This window comes from Strongylocentrotus purpuratus, unplaced genomic scaffold, assembly GCF_000002235.5.
Source record: "Strongylocentrotus purpuratus isolate Spur 01 unplaced genomic scaffold, Spur_5.0 spur5_scaffold_13, whole genome shotgun sequence".
Classification (NCBI taxonomy): domain Eukaryota; kingdom Metazoa; phylum Echinodermata; class Echinoidea; order Camarodonta; family Strongylocentrotidae; genus Strongylocentrotus; species Strongylocentrotus purpuratus.
The window spans coordinates 36997734-37015486 of NW_022145598.1; the positions used below are offsets into that span (position 1 = coordinate 36997734).

At 35.2% G+C, this 17753-nt stretch overlaps 1 protein-coding gene across 1 annotated transcript; it reads right to left on the minus strand.

Moving 5' to 3' along the window:
- Nucleotides 1–1978: 1978 nt before the first annotated feature.
- Nucleotides 1979–17366, minus strand: LOC575443 (transcription factor 24). Its single transcript, XM_775845.5, has 2 exons — nt 15897–17366; nt 1979–2761 (listed from the first exon to the last, which is right to left on the minus strand). The coding sequence occupies exons 1-2, from the start codon at nt 16566–16568 to the stop codon at nt 2693–2695; spliced, it is 741 nt and encodes a 246-aa protein (XP_780938.3). The 5' UTR covers nt 16569–17366; the 3' UTR covers nt 1979–2692.
- Nucleotides 17367–17753: the final 387 nt, after the last annotated feature.

Here is a 17753-nt window from a genome sequence, read left to right on the forward strand (position 1 = left end):
GCCTTTTTTCAATAACAAATGACTAAAACCAATGACAAATCTGCTGATAACCAATCAGAAGCAAGGATTTCAGTAGCTTATAACAGAAACTGGCATTTGTCACTGATGACAAGTTTTATGAAACAGGGGCCTGGCTTTTATCAGTGTGAAGAGCACGATCTTACTTTGATCCGTCACCCGGTGTCTAAAACCATTCTGCAACGCCGGCTTTTGAAAAAAAAAAATTAATATGATTCGTTTCAGTTTATGGCAAAAACTGCACAACCAAGAGCGAATCATTTAAGGACAAACCGGAGAGAGAATAAATAATAAGAGAGAGAGAGAGAGAGAGATAGAGAGAGATAGAGAGAGAGAGAGGGGGGAGGGGGAGGGGGGAGACGAATCTTTTCTATAGCATACTTGAAAAATTCTATAAATACAGTGACTGGAATGGAATCGGTGCGTTAATTCACAGCTTTTTTTTTGTATAGAGAAACCATTAATATTATAAGATTCTAGTTATCTCGGATAACAATAATTGTGTACACCCACTGACAAACTGATAGGAAAACTTAAAATAAAAGTTTTTACCTATTAAGTATATAATTAGATATGATGAGCATGACTTATCATTAGGATATCGATTAATGTAATTCCTCAAAAATTATAAATGGTTGTAGTCATAACCCTTTTCCGTCTAGATTTGGACAAACCACGATGCTCACAGCATGCACAACCCTCCCCTTCCCCCTCCCCCTCCCCCTCCCCCTCCTCCTTCCCCTCCCCCGGCTTCTTATACGGTGTCCGCCAATTGGGACGCCCCTGGGAATTGTGTGTGGCTGAGAGAGACTGGAAACGGAGGGGATATTCAGAACTGCAGTTCAAAAACATGTAAGATGTCACCTGACATGCAACCTAATTAAACTAGACATTTGTTCTAAAGCAAATCACGTGACTTATCCAGCTGATGTAGACATGGTGACCAAACCTAGATTCTTATCCCTCAGGCAATTTTGAAACACAAGAGGGAGCCCTGTATCTGACGCCAAACGAACAAGACCATTAATTTTGCCTCCAAGGTATATCGTTTAATTAACATCTGCGACAGCAGCTTGTGAAAATATGAGAGAGAGAGAGAGAGAGAGAGAGAGAGAGAGAGAGAGAGGTACCATTTCAGGATGAGAAAGAATGGGAGAAACAGCGAAATAGGAGAGAGATGCGGAGATTTTTTTTTTTAAAGAAAGAGAAAAAAAAAAAGAAAAAAAAAAACCTTGTTGTTAGAACATTTAAGAAAGAACAAAGTAGCTAAGAAAAAATGACAAAATAAGGAATGTCAATCCAAGAAAAAAAATTAAAGTTGATTTTAAAGAAGTGAAAATGAACATATGAAGTAAATTATCAATGACTGGATAAACATTACAATATTTCAGCACTCATCTTTATTTCACTCAACAACAAAAATCAAATATTTGTTATTTCATTTTATTATACAACAAACAGCTTACAATCACTCTTTCCGTATGATTTCAATTTCAACAAATACTATTTCAGTTTACCGCCCTCATTTAAATACAATCCAGTTCTATATAGTATATATAATGTACATGTATTACATGTACATTGTTAATGAAAACATTTGGTCTGAAACATGTGTATAAATATTCATGAATATTATCAAGTACCAATCGTAACTTTAGTTTAGTTTGCAAATTTAATAAGACTGATGTCAGTCATAAAGCACTACCTAAATTAGATAATGAGGAAAAAATAAGACAACATAAGTTAAAATGACACGAAAATGATCATACTTGGTGGCGGATATCCAATTGCTGGCCAATAAACTTATATGGTCGTCAGCATTTTAAAGGCATCGTTTAACAATGTTAAATCTGAGATGCATGGCCCTACATAGTGTAATATTGAAGCCCTAAAAACATTGCGCTTCAAAATGATCATAATAATTACAATAATAACAATAATAAAATTATAGTAATAGGAAGAACAATAATAATGATATTAATAATAAAAGCAAAAACAAAAACCTGGACAATTTTATGCCAAACAATCCAACGTTGTCCGAAGATTTACAAGGAACTCTGCAACAAAACTCTAGGTTCGACAAAAAAATATACCAATGCCTAATTTTGTTCCGTCCAACTAAACGGAATATCCAATAAATGAGTAAAAGAATGGTAAATAAGTAAATTGGTGCTAAACATTATAATGATCCTAATGTAGAAGGAAAACTAAATCATTAATAGGAATAGGAAAAGTATTATTATTACGCCGAGTTTGAACATTTACTATTTTTTAATTCGATTAAACATTTATTTGTACTTGGCTACTTGCGTATTGTCAACTAAAACTTTCAATTTTCAAAATCAACATTCAATAATTATATTTATCAGTTTTGAGGCCCACTATTCTATACATATAAATCAAAGGAGAAAACAAACAATAAGAAATAATCTCACTTGATATCTTTGTATAGGCCTTAGAAAAACAAGTGAAATAATTTTCATCGGTAGGCTTACTGAGAGTTTACAGAAATGCATGAGCCTACCTCATGATTTATTTCTAATAATCATAACATTATGCAAACTATAAAGAGAATATTTGGAAGGCGCTCTTTGGGAAACCAGATCAGGAAGTCTTATCTGTCTTTTCTTTGGTGTGTAATGGAGATAGGAAGAACTTGGCTAGAAGCTCATGGCTATGACGAACTATCTAAGAGACGGTCCGCTGAAGCTCCGGCGTAGAGACGGGATCGCATTGGCCATTTCTAGGTAGCAAAAAAGATCAAGAGAAATATTCAAAACATGAGATTAAATACACCTTATGATCAATTCACTGAAAACGTTTTGACGTTGAAAACCACTACGATGCTCATCAGGTCGTTTTTTAGGAGACATACGCCTCAGTTCTTAAAAATAATAACTTTTAAGCTAAATAAAACAGAGAGGAAAATAATTTCACATCATATTGATTCCCTCCCATTTTCACGCATCTGTATATACAAAACAACATACCATTTTTCTAAAAGTCGTTGTTTTAAGTTTTTGTAAAAATTTAAGCACAATCATGTTGGTTATGCATATAAATGGTTTATATCATTCAATTAAAAAGTATGTGTGTTTTTAAAACCCTTTAAATTTAACACCAATGAAATAAATGTTAGCACATACATTTATGTTTTCACTAACATTGGTGAAAGCAAATAGAATAAAAATGTTTTTATTCCTTCACTGTTTTTTTTCTTCCCCCTTTTGATTTTAACCACGGACCCGCACTAGAGCAATGAAAATGTTGACTACTCCCAAGACATCTTGCAATTAAAAAACAACTGTTATGTGATGAAACATTTATTAGGGTATTAAACAAAAATAGTATACCAGTGCAGCAATAAACATTTTCAAATTACACATTTGAAAGTGGAGGGAATGCGCCGAGCCGAGTGCTTGAAATCCAAATAACTATCCGGGATAACTACTATCAACAGCTTATTTCAAAAGATGATAATACATGCAGAGCTGGAATATAGGGCTGCTTTTTAATCTACTACAATCACTGTGCTACCATTGTAATGGAACATCGAGTCCTGTACATGGAATTCAGTCTCAGATGAAAGTATAGCAAAATCTGATTGACCAAATAGGCATTTGATGATAACTCAAGCTCATTAACGATGGGAAAGAAACTCTACATTTACCAGTTATAATTATAACACTGTTCCTCTCTATCTCCCCTTCTCCAGAATATTGGGGTTGGTTTAAAAATTATCATGTATGGTACAGTAAACAACAAATAATCTTAAGTGAGGAAATAATGAGAATTTTTTCAAATTCTATGAAATTTCAAATCATTTTGGATCTGGAAGTAAACATTTTCACAAATATTTCTTGAAGCCGCAATGGAACTATACTTCATTAAAGATACTGTGGTTCAAACAAAATAACGCACATCTGTTACATTTAGATAGGTGACGATTTATTTATAATGATTCTGATACTGCTCTAGGCTCAAGAAAAGTGATGACAAAGTTGCAAAGTAGTTTTGATAACTCATTTGACTTCCAGCACATTGTAAACTATGGTTATATTACTCCCCTGTAGATTGTAATGTTTTGTCTAGCTGCACAACTAATCGTGTAGCAACGCAAATCATTTTCACCAAAACAAAGTGAAACGTCTTTCTAATCATAAAGAGGTCGTTGTATATGATTACTGCATGGTGCTCTTTAAAAATTAAAGTTCTCCGAAGGGACAAAATGGCAACCCCGGATAGCATTTCTCAATTTTGTCGGGATACACTGGTCTCACAAGGCATACTCTTATTCTTCTTTTTTGTTCGCTGCGCATTGTGCCGTCGTACCATTGTTGTTGAATTTACATAGAAATTGAAATATATAGTATTCATTAAAAGTCACATGGCAGCCAAAAGTCTCTATTCCACGGAAATGTTAATATAATGAGGCACCAAAACAAACTATGATTACAGCCCACATTCATATCTACATATATATATATATATATATATATATATATTTATAGCTATTCAATTATATTAATTGGGATATAAGAGGAGAGTGGGAAAGGGCTAAGAAAGAAAGATAGAGCGAGAGAGAGAGAGAGAGAGAGAGAGAGAGCGAGGAAAGGAACGGAATGGTATGCAATGCATATGCATGTATATGATAAATAATGTATATGTGACCCCCCTCCCCTATTTTATATTTTAAAATTGAAGTCCCAGGCATGTGTGTGTGAGTGTATTTGTGAGGGTGTGTTTATGTGTGATAATGTATGTAGTTTTGTTTGTTTATTTTCAATCTTTAACTGTTTTTCACGTTTTTTCTTCTTTCGGGATACCATGTTACAAGCATTATGCTTTTCGATGTTCCTAACCATAATTTTATTTACTGTTTTAAATTGATATACTTTTATTGTTTTCATTTGATGTTATTTTATGGTTGAATCAATAAATACAATACACTGGTGGAATAGAAGGATAATAACGAGTAATTAATGATAATAATTATGATGATTGCGAATAGTTAATATGATAATGCGTTTCCGAAGGGTCTCATGCGGTCTTCATATATCTAATGAAATTGCTTTTACGACCTTCTTTACTTTTAAAGGTCCCGACGGACTAAGATCTACAAATAAGTCATGATCAGAAGCAATATTTCATCGTGAAGTAGAGTCCTTGGATACTTTGTTCGAATCAGCCTGACAATTTCATCCAAATATCGGAATATATCGAGGGGAACGGAACATCAACAATCCCGCTTCTTTATCAGATTGAGGCGTGCCTCGCACCGCTAAACTCGCTTCCATCCTCCCGGTATCACGATGTTTAACGACCTACTACTCATGTGCTTCACCGTTGGTGCATCCACTGTGTAAATCAAGACCGGATTAATATAGCGTCATTAGTTCAGACTGACAGGTTAAATGACGCTATTTGAGAATTGACGCCGTCGATCGGTTAGACCCTTTGAAATGTTATACCATTCTCCATCTTATTGCTTCACCTTTGCTGCCATATTCTAAGTTCAATTCTGAGACTGATGCTGATTTTTTTTGTAAATAAAAAATATATTGTAGTTTGAAACTCTCTTTCAGAACTATGCCTGTTATGTGCCATGGGCAAGATGCATATGATAAAGAGGTTTCTTTTCTTTTTCCCGGCTTTGCTCACAAACTGTTCCAATATTGAGTACTCCTTTTTCCCGCTTTTTTATAACTTATTTCTCAACTCATTTTGTGGTGTATATACACACGCACACAAAAACACACACACACACACGCACGCGCTTGTACACCCACACCCCACGCACAATGAAAACTAAGAGTCAGTACGTGTTACATTTAATTAAATTTCATATCATTATCATCATCATCATCATCATCATGTTTCCACGAGCCTTTCTCTAAACGTCTTATTATAGGCATGAACAAGCGGGTTCTTTTGAAGGAAGTATATCTAGATCTGTAAACTGTTCACTAGGGCAGTCACATGGAGTAAGAAATCTTTCAATAAATTGTCAAATAACTTACTATACAAAGAACCCCATTTATTTCACGTTTTCTTTTTTCTTTTAATAGCTTTTTCATCTTACAAATATAAACATAATATTTAGTTTCTAATTCATCTCGCCAACTTCCTCTTTTTCTCTTTATCCGTTCTGATCAATATTTAGTATTGCTGAAAAAAACATCAGCCCATGTCGCAATTTTTTTTAAATTTTCATTGAAAATTACTCTGAAACTACACAGTTGCCCACCAAGTTAGAACAGATATTCTTACATCTCGATAGATAAACTTCATATATTCTCAGAATTGTATAGATTAATCAACAAAGTTCTGAGAAGATTTAAACTTTATATATAACTATAAGAAGAAGTTTATTCTCGCAGTCACTTCATGAAAATAGGTAGACAGATATTCCAACTTTATGGGTAATAACTTGTTATTTGTTAGTCTAATCATTTCTGTACCCATCGGAGAGACTTAGACAACACCGAAGATACAGATAAAGCATGTTAAATTTTATCCAAACATAATTGAGGAAGAAGATCTGATGCTAAAAAATCAAGAATTCACTATGTCTTTTGCTATTTAATATTTTTAATAAACGGGACCACAGAGTTCTATAGGATAATCAATGTCACAAATATTCTCGATTAATAAATGAAAAGTCTATTGGAAATTATGCTAATTATCAGCTTTCCCCGATTACGCTATGTCCATTTCAATATTTGTTATATTGACTGTTTTGAATGTTATATAATCGACCAATAAGACAAGAATAAATCAAATCAATTACATGTAAGATACAAGCAAACATTCTCAAAGGTCACGATGGATTTCACATTATAATGGACCGCTTATGAATGTTTATCTCTCTCAATTATCTGGCTTTATTCAGGACCCACTCGGAGGAGAAACAGAAGCATGAACTTGAATTTACACCTTCTTATATTTATGACCCTTTTAATTGTACCAGTTGTATTTTCTCTTCCTCTTTTCCTTCTTGAATGTCACATCTCAGGATTTATGAGTCTCCTGGTAAACCATCACAACGTCTGTTTGGAGCCAGAAGGGAATTACTCCATATATACTGAGAGATTTAACGCCCTTCTGGCTCTGAGCAGACGGCCAGTCGTTTCACACTCGTATAGAGGTGTTGAAATGAACTGAAGCGGGGGTGTCCATCTGTCTGTTATGGCGCCGAGCTGGCCCGGTCAATAAACCCAGGAGAAGCACGTTCCGTGTTGCTCTGCTTGATGAACAACCAGTCACTAGTTGCTTGACATTTCGTCATAATGCTATCGTAAAATTTAAAGAGGTTTCAAACCCGACTTCCCCTCTCCTACTTTTGTTTATTTGGAAAGTATTTTGATGCCTACAAGTGTCATACTTTTTTTTGTAACTGTTCCATTTTGTCTCGTGAGATATTGCCTATATCTGTTTTTCCCCTCTAACTGTCGGTAGGCTTATATTTTAAATTATTAGTTCTTTGACTCACACACTTGTGACTTTTATCATCCTTCGTGGTGTTTTAAAACAAAAACTCTATCAGTTTTAGTAAATGTGGTTGGATTGTGCATATTTGCAGTAGCGGGCAGTTTTGTTATCCAGTTTTTTCATAATAATGATGATTATTATTTTATTTTTTTAGGTGTGATTTTGTTATTGTTATAATTCAGTATTTTTGGGGGAATAATTAATATTAAATATTGTACTGATTGAAATAGTGTTATATTTTAAAGATATATATGTTTATTTGATATTTCACATGTATGTACAATATTATTGTTAAAGATCGTGTTATTTTTTAAAACATTGTTATTGTATGAGGCAGGGCTTTCTTGAAAAGCAGGTCCACTGGCCTACAGTGGAACTGAATGAAATTACTTTGTTGAAAGAAATCATGAATAAATAAAGAAACAAATAAATAAATAAATATTATAAACTACATAGGGAAAAATCTTTCTTACAACACAAGCAATGAAGGGAAGTTGCTTTTTTTTAATTATTTTTTTCGCTTTTGTTTTTGTGAACCTTAGTTTTGGGTACAAACTAACTTCCGAGTAAAATAACGTCTTTTTCCTGTCTCTTTTTTCCACCTATTTCTTCTTTTTCTTTCTTTTTCTCCTTCTTCTTTTTCTTCTTCTTCTTCTCTTCTTCTTCTTCTTCTTCTTCTTCTTCTTCTTCTTCTCTTCTTCTTCTTCTTCTTATTCTTCTTCTTCTTCTTCTTTTCTTCTTCTATTCTTCTTCTTCTTCTTTTTCTTCTTCTTCTCTTCTTCTTCTTCTTCTTCTTCTTCTTCTTCTTCTCTTCTTCTATTCTTCTTCTTCTTCTTTTTCTTCTTCTTCTCTTCTTCTTCTTCTTCTTCATCTTCTTCTTCTCCTTCTTCCCCTTCTTCTCCTCCCCATCCTTATCCCCTTGCTCCTTTTTTTCTTATATTTCCCTTTCTTCTTCTTCTCCTCCTCCTTCTTCTTCTCCATCTTTTTTCTTCTTAAGATAGAGAGAGAGAGAGACAGAGAGAGAGAGAGAGGGTGCAGGGATTCTTACTGGGTGTTGTTGTTGTTGTTGTTTAATTTAGTGTAAGTTCGTCACAGCTTGAGACTATTCAATGTATTGAGAGTATCGTTAATCAATTCTCTAGGATGAGGGGGAGGGTTAAAGTGGGATGGGGGTTAATCATTCTCTCTTTGGGTGAATGAAATTATCCCCTTAGAACAAACGATTTCATACGAAAAAAAATATTCGTTGTTGCTATAATGTCGGGTGCGTTTTGTCTCGGTAAAAAGATTCCTTATGTTCAGGCGTAAGACACAATTATCCTTTTGAAATAAAATATTTATATTTTTGTTCACTACAATAATAATACTCAGTCTTAGTAATGATCATTATTCAATTTCGCACCATCTACAACTTTGCAACGGTATTTTCAGCAATTTTGTTTCTTTTTTTTGTCTAGCTGCTGGTTGAAATAAGAGAAATTCACGGCCATAAATATGATTTTGAGTTGAATGCCCCGCAGGTCAATCAACCAGCTTACAGAAAAAAAGTAATAAGAAGAAGGGGGAAAAGGCTGACTGTTTTAATATTATTTTTAGTTTTCTGGGCCCGCGTTCTATTTACGTAAAACCTCTTCATCTGCTCTGCATGAAGCCTCGCCACACACACAGTGGTGTGGCCACTAATTGCAGACGACAGGGTTGAACATAAAGCGCGCGCTGTGGCACCATGGGGCGCGGGAAGCTGGCTTAGATAGTAGTAGTAGTAGTAGGATAGTTACTTAGTTGTAGACTTTATTGGATAACTTGTTTAAGGTCCGAGATCCATCAGATACTCCTGATTTTGGTATTATTTTTTTACTTCAAAACCGAACCTCATCTTCACGTACATGTCTATCCTATCCTAATTTAAGTCGTTAATATTATTTTCTGTGTATCAGATCATGTATGGGGCGAATTGACGTTTAAAAAAAATAAATAAATAAATAAATAAATAAATGAAAGGGGAACTGGAGAGAATTCCGAGAAGTGTTGTGACAAACAAAACCAAACAAAACGAAACAAAAAATGGTAAAGAAATCTAAAGACAGCGATAGCAAGAAGAGAATAACAAATATTTGAATATTCTAATATAGATACCCTACTTTGGGCTTGATGCGACAACATTAGTCTTTTGGAGATTCACCTTTTGTCTGTCTCTATATTCTCTCTTGATTCCCCACCCCCTTTCTCTCTCTCTCTCTCTTTCTCTCTCTCTAATATTCTTCTCGTAAATCCTCGAACACGTTTTCGCAAGCCGTTAATTTGACAGAAAGTCGTAAAATCTATCTCATCTTAGCAGCTAAACATACGGCCACCCAATACAAGCTGGTCACATTTCACACATGACCGGATTTACAAGCTCATTAAAAGGCAACGTATATCATCGGTCACTTGGTGTCAATGTCCACCTCCAAGGTTAGTCTGCTCTGAAGCTACAGATATACCACAATAGTTTACCCCCCCCCCCCCAAAAAAAAGGATTTTGTATTGACAGTCCCCGATTGCAATGTAGTTCTTCATTATGAAAGGCATCGTTTAACAATGTTAAATCTGAGATGCATGGCGCTACGTGCTATCAGTTTCTATGACATGGTGTAAACAAATATCGAAGCCCTACAAAAATTGCGTTTCAAAATGATCATGAGGTGCCTCAAAAAAGTGAAAATCTTTGAGTGACCGGTTTTACCATACTTATTTCCCCCATTAGACTGTAGTGTTATAAATATAAAAACCGTTAGCAAAACGAAATTTCCATTTCCAATCATAAATATCTTAATAAACAGACAGGCGATCGGCTTGTAAAAAATTCATGGGATTCCTGACTGACCTAAAGGTTTATAATTATGATCGCAGCATGAGCTAAATCCAGGATTTTGTTTCAGAATTTGAGGCAATGTTACCAAGTCACTTTAATATAATTTGATATTAATAAAATAGCCTTATACAATCGAATGCATTCAAATCTCCATATACACCCAAAGGAATGAACGGGGGAAATAATATCGAAAATTGAAAATTGAAAATATAAATTTGTCATCTACGGTTTGAGGCAAGCTTTAATTGCTTTGTGATTCCATAATATAGGGACAATGAAAACATGGCAGGCATAGGCAAAATAGTAGTCGACAAAATATCATTCTGAATGAATCCCTTTGCCTTATCTTATTCTTAACAATACAACTAATATTCTAGTGCACCCCTCCCCAAACAAAATCAATCCGGCATACAATGTATACAATAAGTCAAATAAGATTTTTAAAACAAGTCTATAACATTGAACATAAAAGTTATATTTAGCAACGTACGTGTAGACATGAAGTTTCTGTTCAAATTCAAATCGTATGGCCGTATAATGCTTGGTAACAAAGTTTGTAATGATAGATACTTTGTATTTTCCTCGTCTCTGAAAAGTTCAGTCATGTTCAAGCAATTCAAATAAATTGAGTCTATTATTAATCGATGTTTCGGTTTTGTATTTTGACATACTTGTCCCGTTCGTCTGTGGTGTGTGAGACAGATAGAGAATGATTCATTGGTCGTGAGGGAGGCAGATAGCACGTATACTAAGGATGTGAGTGAGGTGGAAAGAAGGAAGAGAGAATTTGTATCGGTAAAGAAAGATGAAAGGAGTGGATGATAACGGGGAAGAAAGCTGAGAAGATGAGCTATATAAATTATGACTTCTGAGATGAAACAGCGGATTTTGAAGTAATTGAATAAAGAACATAAAGAACGATAAATTAGGAATTACATACATGTAGTTAGCCAAAGTCTTAAAAACTAGGCCTATACGTGATTTGCATAATATATACAGCCAAAAGTTTAAACAAAATAATGCTGATTGGATTGGGAATCAATGGAGTGCAATTTTGTGAAGAAATGTTCAGATTATATTTTGATACATTATCCTGAAGATCAAATGCACCAATTCGAAGAGAACAACAGTTAGATCCCCCCTCCTCCTCAAGTAAATAATATTTCCTTTGACTACCTCCTCACATCCCGAACATGGTCCAGTACCCTTGTCCATAGAATACAACAGAAAATAGACGATCAATCAAAAATCAGCAACTAAATATCAAACTATTGCTCAACAGAATGAAAGGAAGGTTTATTTCATAACTGATGATTTCACCATTAACTGATCTACAGGATAATTTTCTTTCAAAACTGAGTCTCGAACTATTTGCTCCTCCCCTAGCTCTCTGGTCTTCCTCCCTAGTCCTATGAGTAGAGGAGGTACATCCATGGATAGTAGGTCCATGGTACATCCAGAGGATGACTCATCTCAAGAACTAGGTCAATCACAAGTTGAGAAAACAACAAAAGAAATAAATCACTATCATGCCATGCTACCAGTGGGAGGTGGAGAAGTCCAGCGGTAGAGTCATTACCAAGGGGGCCCAGAGTGTCGGGGTAGACGAGGACTGGTTTGCTTGACTGCGGGGGATCATTTCGCTCGAGTAGGGTGGTATAGTTTTGTTTTAGACATCGCCTAGAGCTCCAAACAATGCCAAGTTTAATCCAGTGTAATATCAAAGCAATTCGTTACATTTTAATTTCAATTTTATAGAACAAGGCTAAAGAATCAATAGAAAAGAAAATCAACAACTTATTAGTCTACACCATGCAGAGCTTCAAACAATGCCAAGTTTAATCCAGTGTAATATCAAAGCAATTCGTTACATTTTAATTTCAATTTTATAGAACAAGGCTAAAGAATCAATAGAAAAGAAAATCAACAACTTATTAGTCTACACCATGCAGAGTCATCCGCGAATCACTAAGCATAACCAGTAACCAGTCTCATTTTAATATTATACACACATCTTATTTATGAGATTTGGAAACCCATCACGTATTTTTAATTAACTTTATTTTAGGCTTTAGATAACGAGAGTCAGACTCGAATAGCACATTTGCTATTTTTTACTCTATTTTACCATCGATCACAAACTCATTGTAAATAGTCATTTATTGTTTTACTCTTGAAGCAAAGTTTACTTTATATTTGTCATAATGTTCATGTATATCGCTGTAAAACATGTATTTTTTGTAACTCATGTCATGCATTTATGTTATATTGACATTGTCATTGTACATTTATCTTTTGTTTCAATGTTTTCAATGGTAGTGAATAAATAAATTCAATTCAATCTACAAGATGGAAGATGGAGGGACAGAGCTAAATAGGACATGGGATGAAAAGTATGAAAGGGGTTAAAAAGAGTGTTACTATTGAGAATAAACGGTCGGAAATGAGGTCATAAAACTATTTGATTTATGAAGCCCTTAATCCTATCAGCGTGATAATAATCGTAAATAAACATTGGGGGCGCCATGGGTAGGGGCATCCCTCGGGTCAAACATATTGCCAACAAGCCCCTAGAATTGGACTATGATTAAAACTCTTGAAATAATTCTTATTGTCCTTACACTGTAAAAAAAGGAACGATGATTTTGAAGAGCTGATTTTTAACACGATCATTTTCCTACCGTATGAGTGCCATCTGACAGATGTAAACCCATGCTTTGTAAGTACAAAAATGAAATAATTGGATTGTACCTTTTATCATCCCATGAATCTGGAAATTGTAAATGTTTGTATCTCATTTTTATTGGCGGAACCACATAGGAGAAATCCGTAAGCAATTGACATAGTGATAAATGGTATCTAACCATTTAATTATTATCTCTATCATATAAGAATATGTATGTATTTATGTCTATGTTTATTTCTCTGTAACTTCTGTGATTTTTTATATTATATTTGTGGTTGTCTTCCTTTTTATCTTTAAATTTTTCTTTTGTTTCTGCAATTCTATTTTTGCTTTTAATTGTTATCTTACACTCTTCCAGTATATCATACATGTGAAATGTACACGTCTGTGTCTGTACATTTTATGTTTAAATTATTTAAGTCAGAACTCATTTGAGTTCTAAAAACGGTTCAGATGTGATTGACATTGCAAAATTTGTCGTAAACCCATGACCCCAAGTAACCCTCCAATTAAAACATATTGATGTCATTTTAGGGAGATATTTGACCCAAGATCATTGGTTCCATAAACGTCGCAATATGCAATAATTACTTGGCTCCTCCCTCAAGCAATGTTTATAATAATACTCGCATGTAATGAATGGAGAGAGAGAGAGAGAGAGAGAGAGGGGGGGGGGGGGGGAGAGGGAGAGAGGGAGAGAGGGAGAGAGGAAGAGAGAGAGAGAGAGAGAGAGAGAGAGAGACTTGAACTTAAAGGTGATAGACTGTATTTGAAATTTGTCACACTAATTAAATGCGTTATTTATATGATATAGAACCTTATTTTATTGATTAATGACCGCCTTGTAAAACCTAAACAAAAACAAACACAACTTAAGTATTATCGGTATATATACAATAATCCTGAAATATTTCACAAGTCATTTGTAAACACAACATTTCAATTCGAAACTATATTCCCTTTTATAAATACCAAACCACTATTTTATTTTAGATGCTGCGTACCATATCTATCTAAGTGAGGTCTCTTTTGGTCGAAATCTGATATAATTTAATTATGAATCAATCACATATATTAGGTATTATATGGACGTATAGACGTAGCTTGTTTTTTGTCTTCAATAAAGCAGAAATTAAAGTTAACTATCAAATGCGTTCTTTTCATTATTCCTAGGCCTATGTTCTTCTGCGAGCATGAACAAAAAGAGAAAATGATAATATAATTGTACATGATTGTCAAATAAAATGTGACATATTCGGGCTTGGCTAGCTTTAAATGCATAGCTAGTGTTTTGGTTTGAGGGCAACCCACGCGTCAATGAAAGGTTTCGCCCTAGAGCCAGTGGAGAGACCAATGAGGTGATGATGCCAGTAGGCTCGGCCACTAAACTACCCAGAGTCACCATCAAGCCACGCGCGGCAAATTTGCCGTGTACGTTATTGATGATGATTCAATTTAATTTGGTAATTAGCTACGTTTAGGTTATAGACGTCAAGAAAAGGAAGACTAACATGAAATATTTACAGGCTTGCGGAGTTATGAAACTTAAAAAGAATGTTCGTCACTTTCCCCTTACCAGTATTCACCATTCTCTTTCATATTTGCGTTAACACTAATGAGATAAAATGCTGGCCAAACTGAACAAGATTGTAGGCACTTTGAGCAATAAAAAGAATACTCATTTGCTATACATTCCTCTTGAGTATTTTTCTAAAAAATGTAAAAAATTACAATAATTTGATTTGCCTTATATAAGGATAGGAATGGCTTCATCTTGAAAAAGTGTGTTGAATGACAATTATTTTTGTTTACAATGATTCGATATACCCGGAAATATAAAAAGCATTGCTAGATAGTATATGAAAAATTACAGCAAATTGCATTATTACATTAAAACTACAACTTTGTTGATTTATAGACCTCAGCCTCGATTTCTATTTAAAATATGAATATTCCTCACTTAACAATGATTACAAAATAATGATAATGACGATTCTATTCTATTTGTATCATCAATTTGTTTGCAAGTATGGAATATGTAATAAATTATGATCTTAATTAAATATATATTCTATATTACTACTACTAGCCTGCTCCTTACGCAATGTATTTCAATTGCTGTAATTCATGGAATATTACAAATCTTGGCCAATAATGATTATATTATGACTGTGCGGCTGTGCCTATTGATACACTATTGCTTTCACATGTTGTGTTTGTAGAGTATTCTGGAAAATAGAATAATATAACCATCTTTTGAAAGTTAAATAATAAGCAGTCATTTTGACATCTGGTAGTCAGCTAAGGTTTCATTCGTTTATAGCTAACACATCCTTTAAGGACCACGAAGATGTACATGATAAGATGATCAGACAAAGGGCCGTGTTAAAGAACTTAAACTAACACAGTCTCTCTGTTCTATATAGTTTTTTAAAAAAGTATTTATCAGAAATTACATTATCGACTGATGCATTTATATTTCATCCATACTTTGTAAGCAAAATTTATTTTCATGGATGTCATTGCCCGTCATAGCAACAACAAATCATGCAACGTGGATTCAATCCATCCTTGAACTTAATTAATATGTTAACCACTTCATATCTTCGTACTGTTGGTTTTTTGTTGCCTTAAGTTTTTAGAACTTATATATAATTTAAGGTGTAATTTCATATAATTATGATGGGCACATTAAGCATATTTAGGGTCCATGATTTAAGTAAATACTTTTACATTGGCGATTAATTTGGGAAGAATGTCCGCGGGGTGCATGTTAGTATACGATGGTAATAATAATCGGAAATTGGAATTTTATCGTTGAAATTCAAAAAGAGTTACAATTCTCACCTTGACCGGATGAAGATATCCTTGGGCCTTCAACCGATGATGCTTATCAAGGCATGCCGTTACATCTTCTCCCGGAGAGGTTAGGGGAGGAGGTTGATCCTTATCAAGGGTCCTCATCAGGTGAGAGATATACGTGGTTGCTAACACAAGAACATCCAGCTTGGAGAGTTTGGTATCAGGGGGTACGGATGGTAGAGATCGCTGCAGCTCAAGGAACGCATCTCGAAGGGTCTTGACGCGGGATCGCTCCCGTGCTGCGTTCACCGGGTCGTTCGGATCATCGATGCCGTCAGCGGTGGCGGTGGCAGCAGCAGATGCAGCTACAGCGGCAGCAGCTTGAGCTGTGAGTTTGTTGCTGGTTCGATTTGTACTTCCAGCTGGGCGACCACGACCTCGTTTAGGCTTGACATCGGTCGTACTGCCCGCTGTTACTATGGTTACAACATTGTTTTCTCCCGGTGATGAAGTCGTAGTTGGTCCACTCTTCGTGATCTTGTCGGCATTCCTCTTTCTACCTCGTCGAGTAGACTTGATGTTGGTCGTCTTTGGTTTCGATGTAAGCTCCGTTAGGACGGGAGAGATCTCCTCTAGTTTATCCATGCTCAGAGATGGGGGTTCTAAAACCAAGCTCTCAAGAAAACTCATATTCTCTGCTCCTGTCTGATCCGCCATAATAAATTGTTCACTTAATCTCCCGTGTAGAAATGCGGTGAAATGATGTGATTTAAATTGCAGAACTTTGGGAGATCCTAAAACACACTTGTACCTTAGCTGGCTAATCCCCAATAATAATCAGAGAGATATGATTGATATCAGTCCACATAGTATCTCCTTGTTAATACTAACCCTATTAAAATTATTCCAATACCAGTTCAGTTAAGATTCAAGTATTTGATGATGACCTTATCCGCGCTGCTCTACCTGTGCACGGCTTTCACTCGCTTAAGAATAAAGAGCCCTCGATCCTCACGATAATTAATTAATTTCACAGCTTCTGTTAAAAGAAAAAAGTTTTCAGACGAATACTTTACTCCTCAACTTGAAACCATAGGCTAATGATGAGTTCAGTCACTAATAGAAAGCTTTAGACGATGTTTCATTTCTTCCTCGCTAACATCGACTGAGAGATGATGACCGTGATGTCGATGAGGTTGTCGGTATGACGTTAATGAAGGGAAATGACGACGTCGACCACGAAGGCATGTGAATTTCACGATCAGTTTAAATCAAGACAGGGTACGAGATTTCACAATTCACTGCTGATTATGAATAAGACTTTTATGAAGAAGTAGTGCATAAATACCACATACTATAGATGGTTGTTTATTCCAATATTCATTTCGAGAGCATTTTGAGAACATTTTTTTTTTTTCAAGAGGCCCTATCCTATATTCTTCAGATTTTAATATCAATTTTTTCCTATTTTCTCTTGTCTTCATTAAAATTGTCTCACATAATGATGAAGTTTTATGCAGATTAATTGGCTATGGGCTATCCCTGAGGTTAGTCGGTCGTGTCGATGGTTTCACGTTTAAACGCCGTTCTGTCGAAGATGATGAGAAAGTTACGCAGAATGAAAACGCTGCCCGAACCAGCCGAGCTCTAGTAAATGAAGTGGTACGTGCAGCTCGGTCTGATCGAGTTCTCTCTCTCTCTTGCTTTGGCTCCCCGTTGAGCTGAGGAGAGTGAGAGAGAACTCAGATTGGGTTGGAGCCTAGCTGGTATAGAGCGGTGTGAGATGGATGGATGACGGGAGGAGTATAAATCAGAAACCATGACAAGCAAGGCGGATGTAGCCTACATCGACAAAAAGGTTGCAGAGCTGTCTGTGTCATAATTATGTGAATTAAACATGTT

What these genes read in the sequence shown, in the direction of transcription:
- LOC575443 (XM_775845.5), bottom strand. Translation starts at nt 16,568, where the DNA reads ATGGCGGATCAGACAGGAGCAGAGAATATGAGTTTTCTTGAGAGCTTG. An exon ending in GATATCTTCATCCGGTCAAG is followed by an intron (nt 2,762 to 15,896) that starts GTGAGAATTGTA and finishes TTTGCTACCTAG; the next exon opens with AAATGGCCAATGCGATCCCG.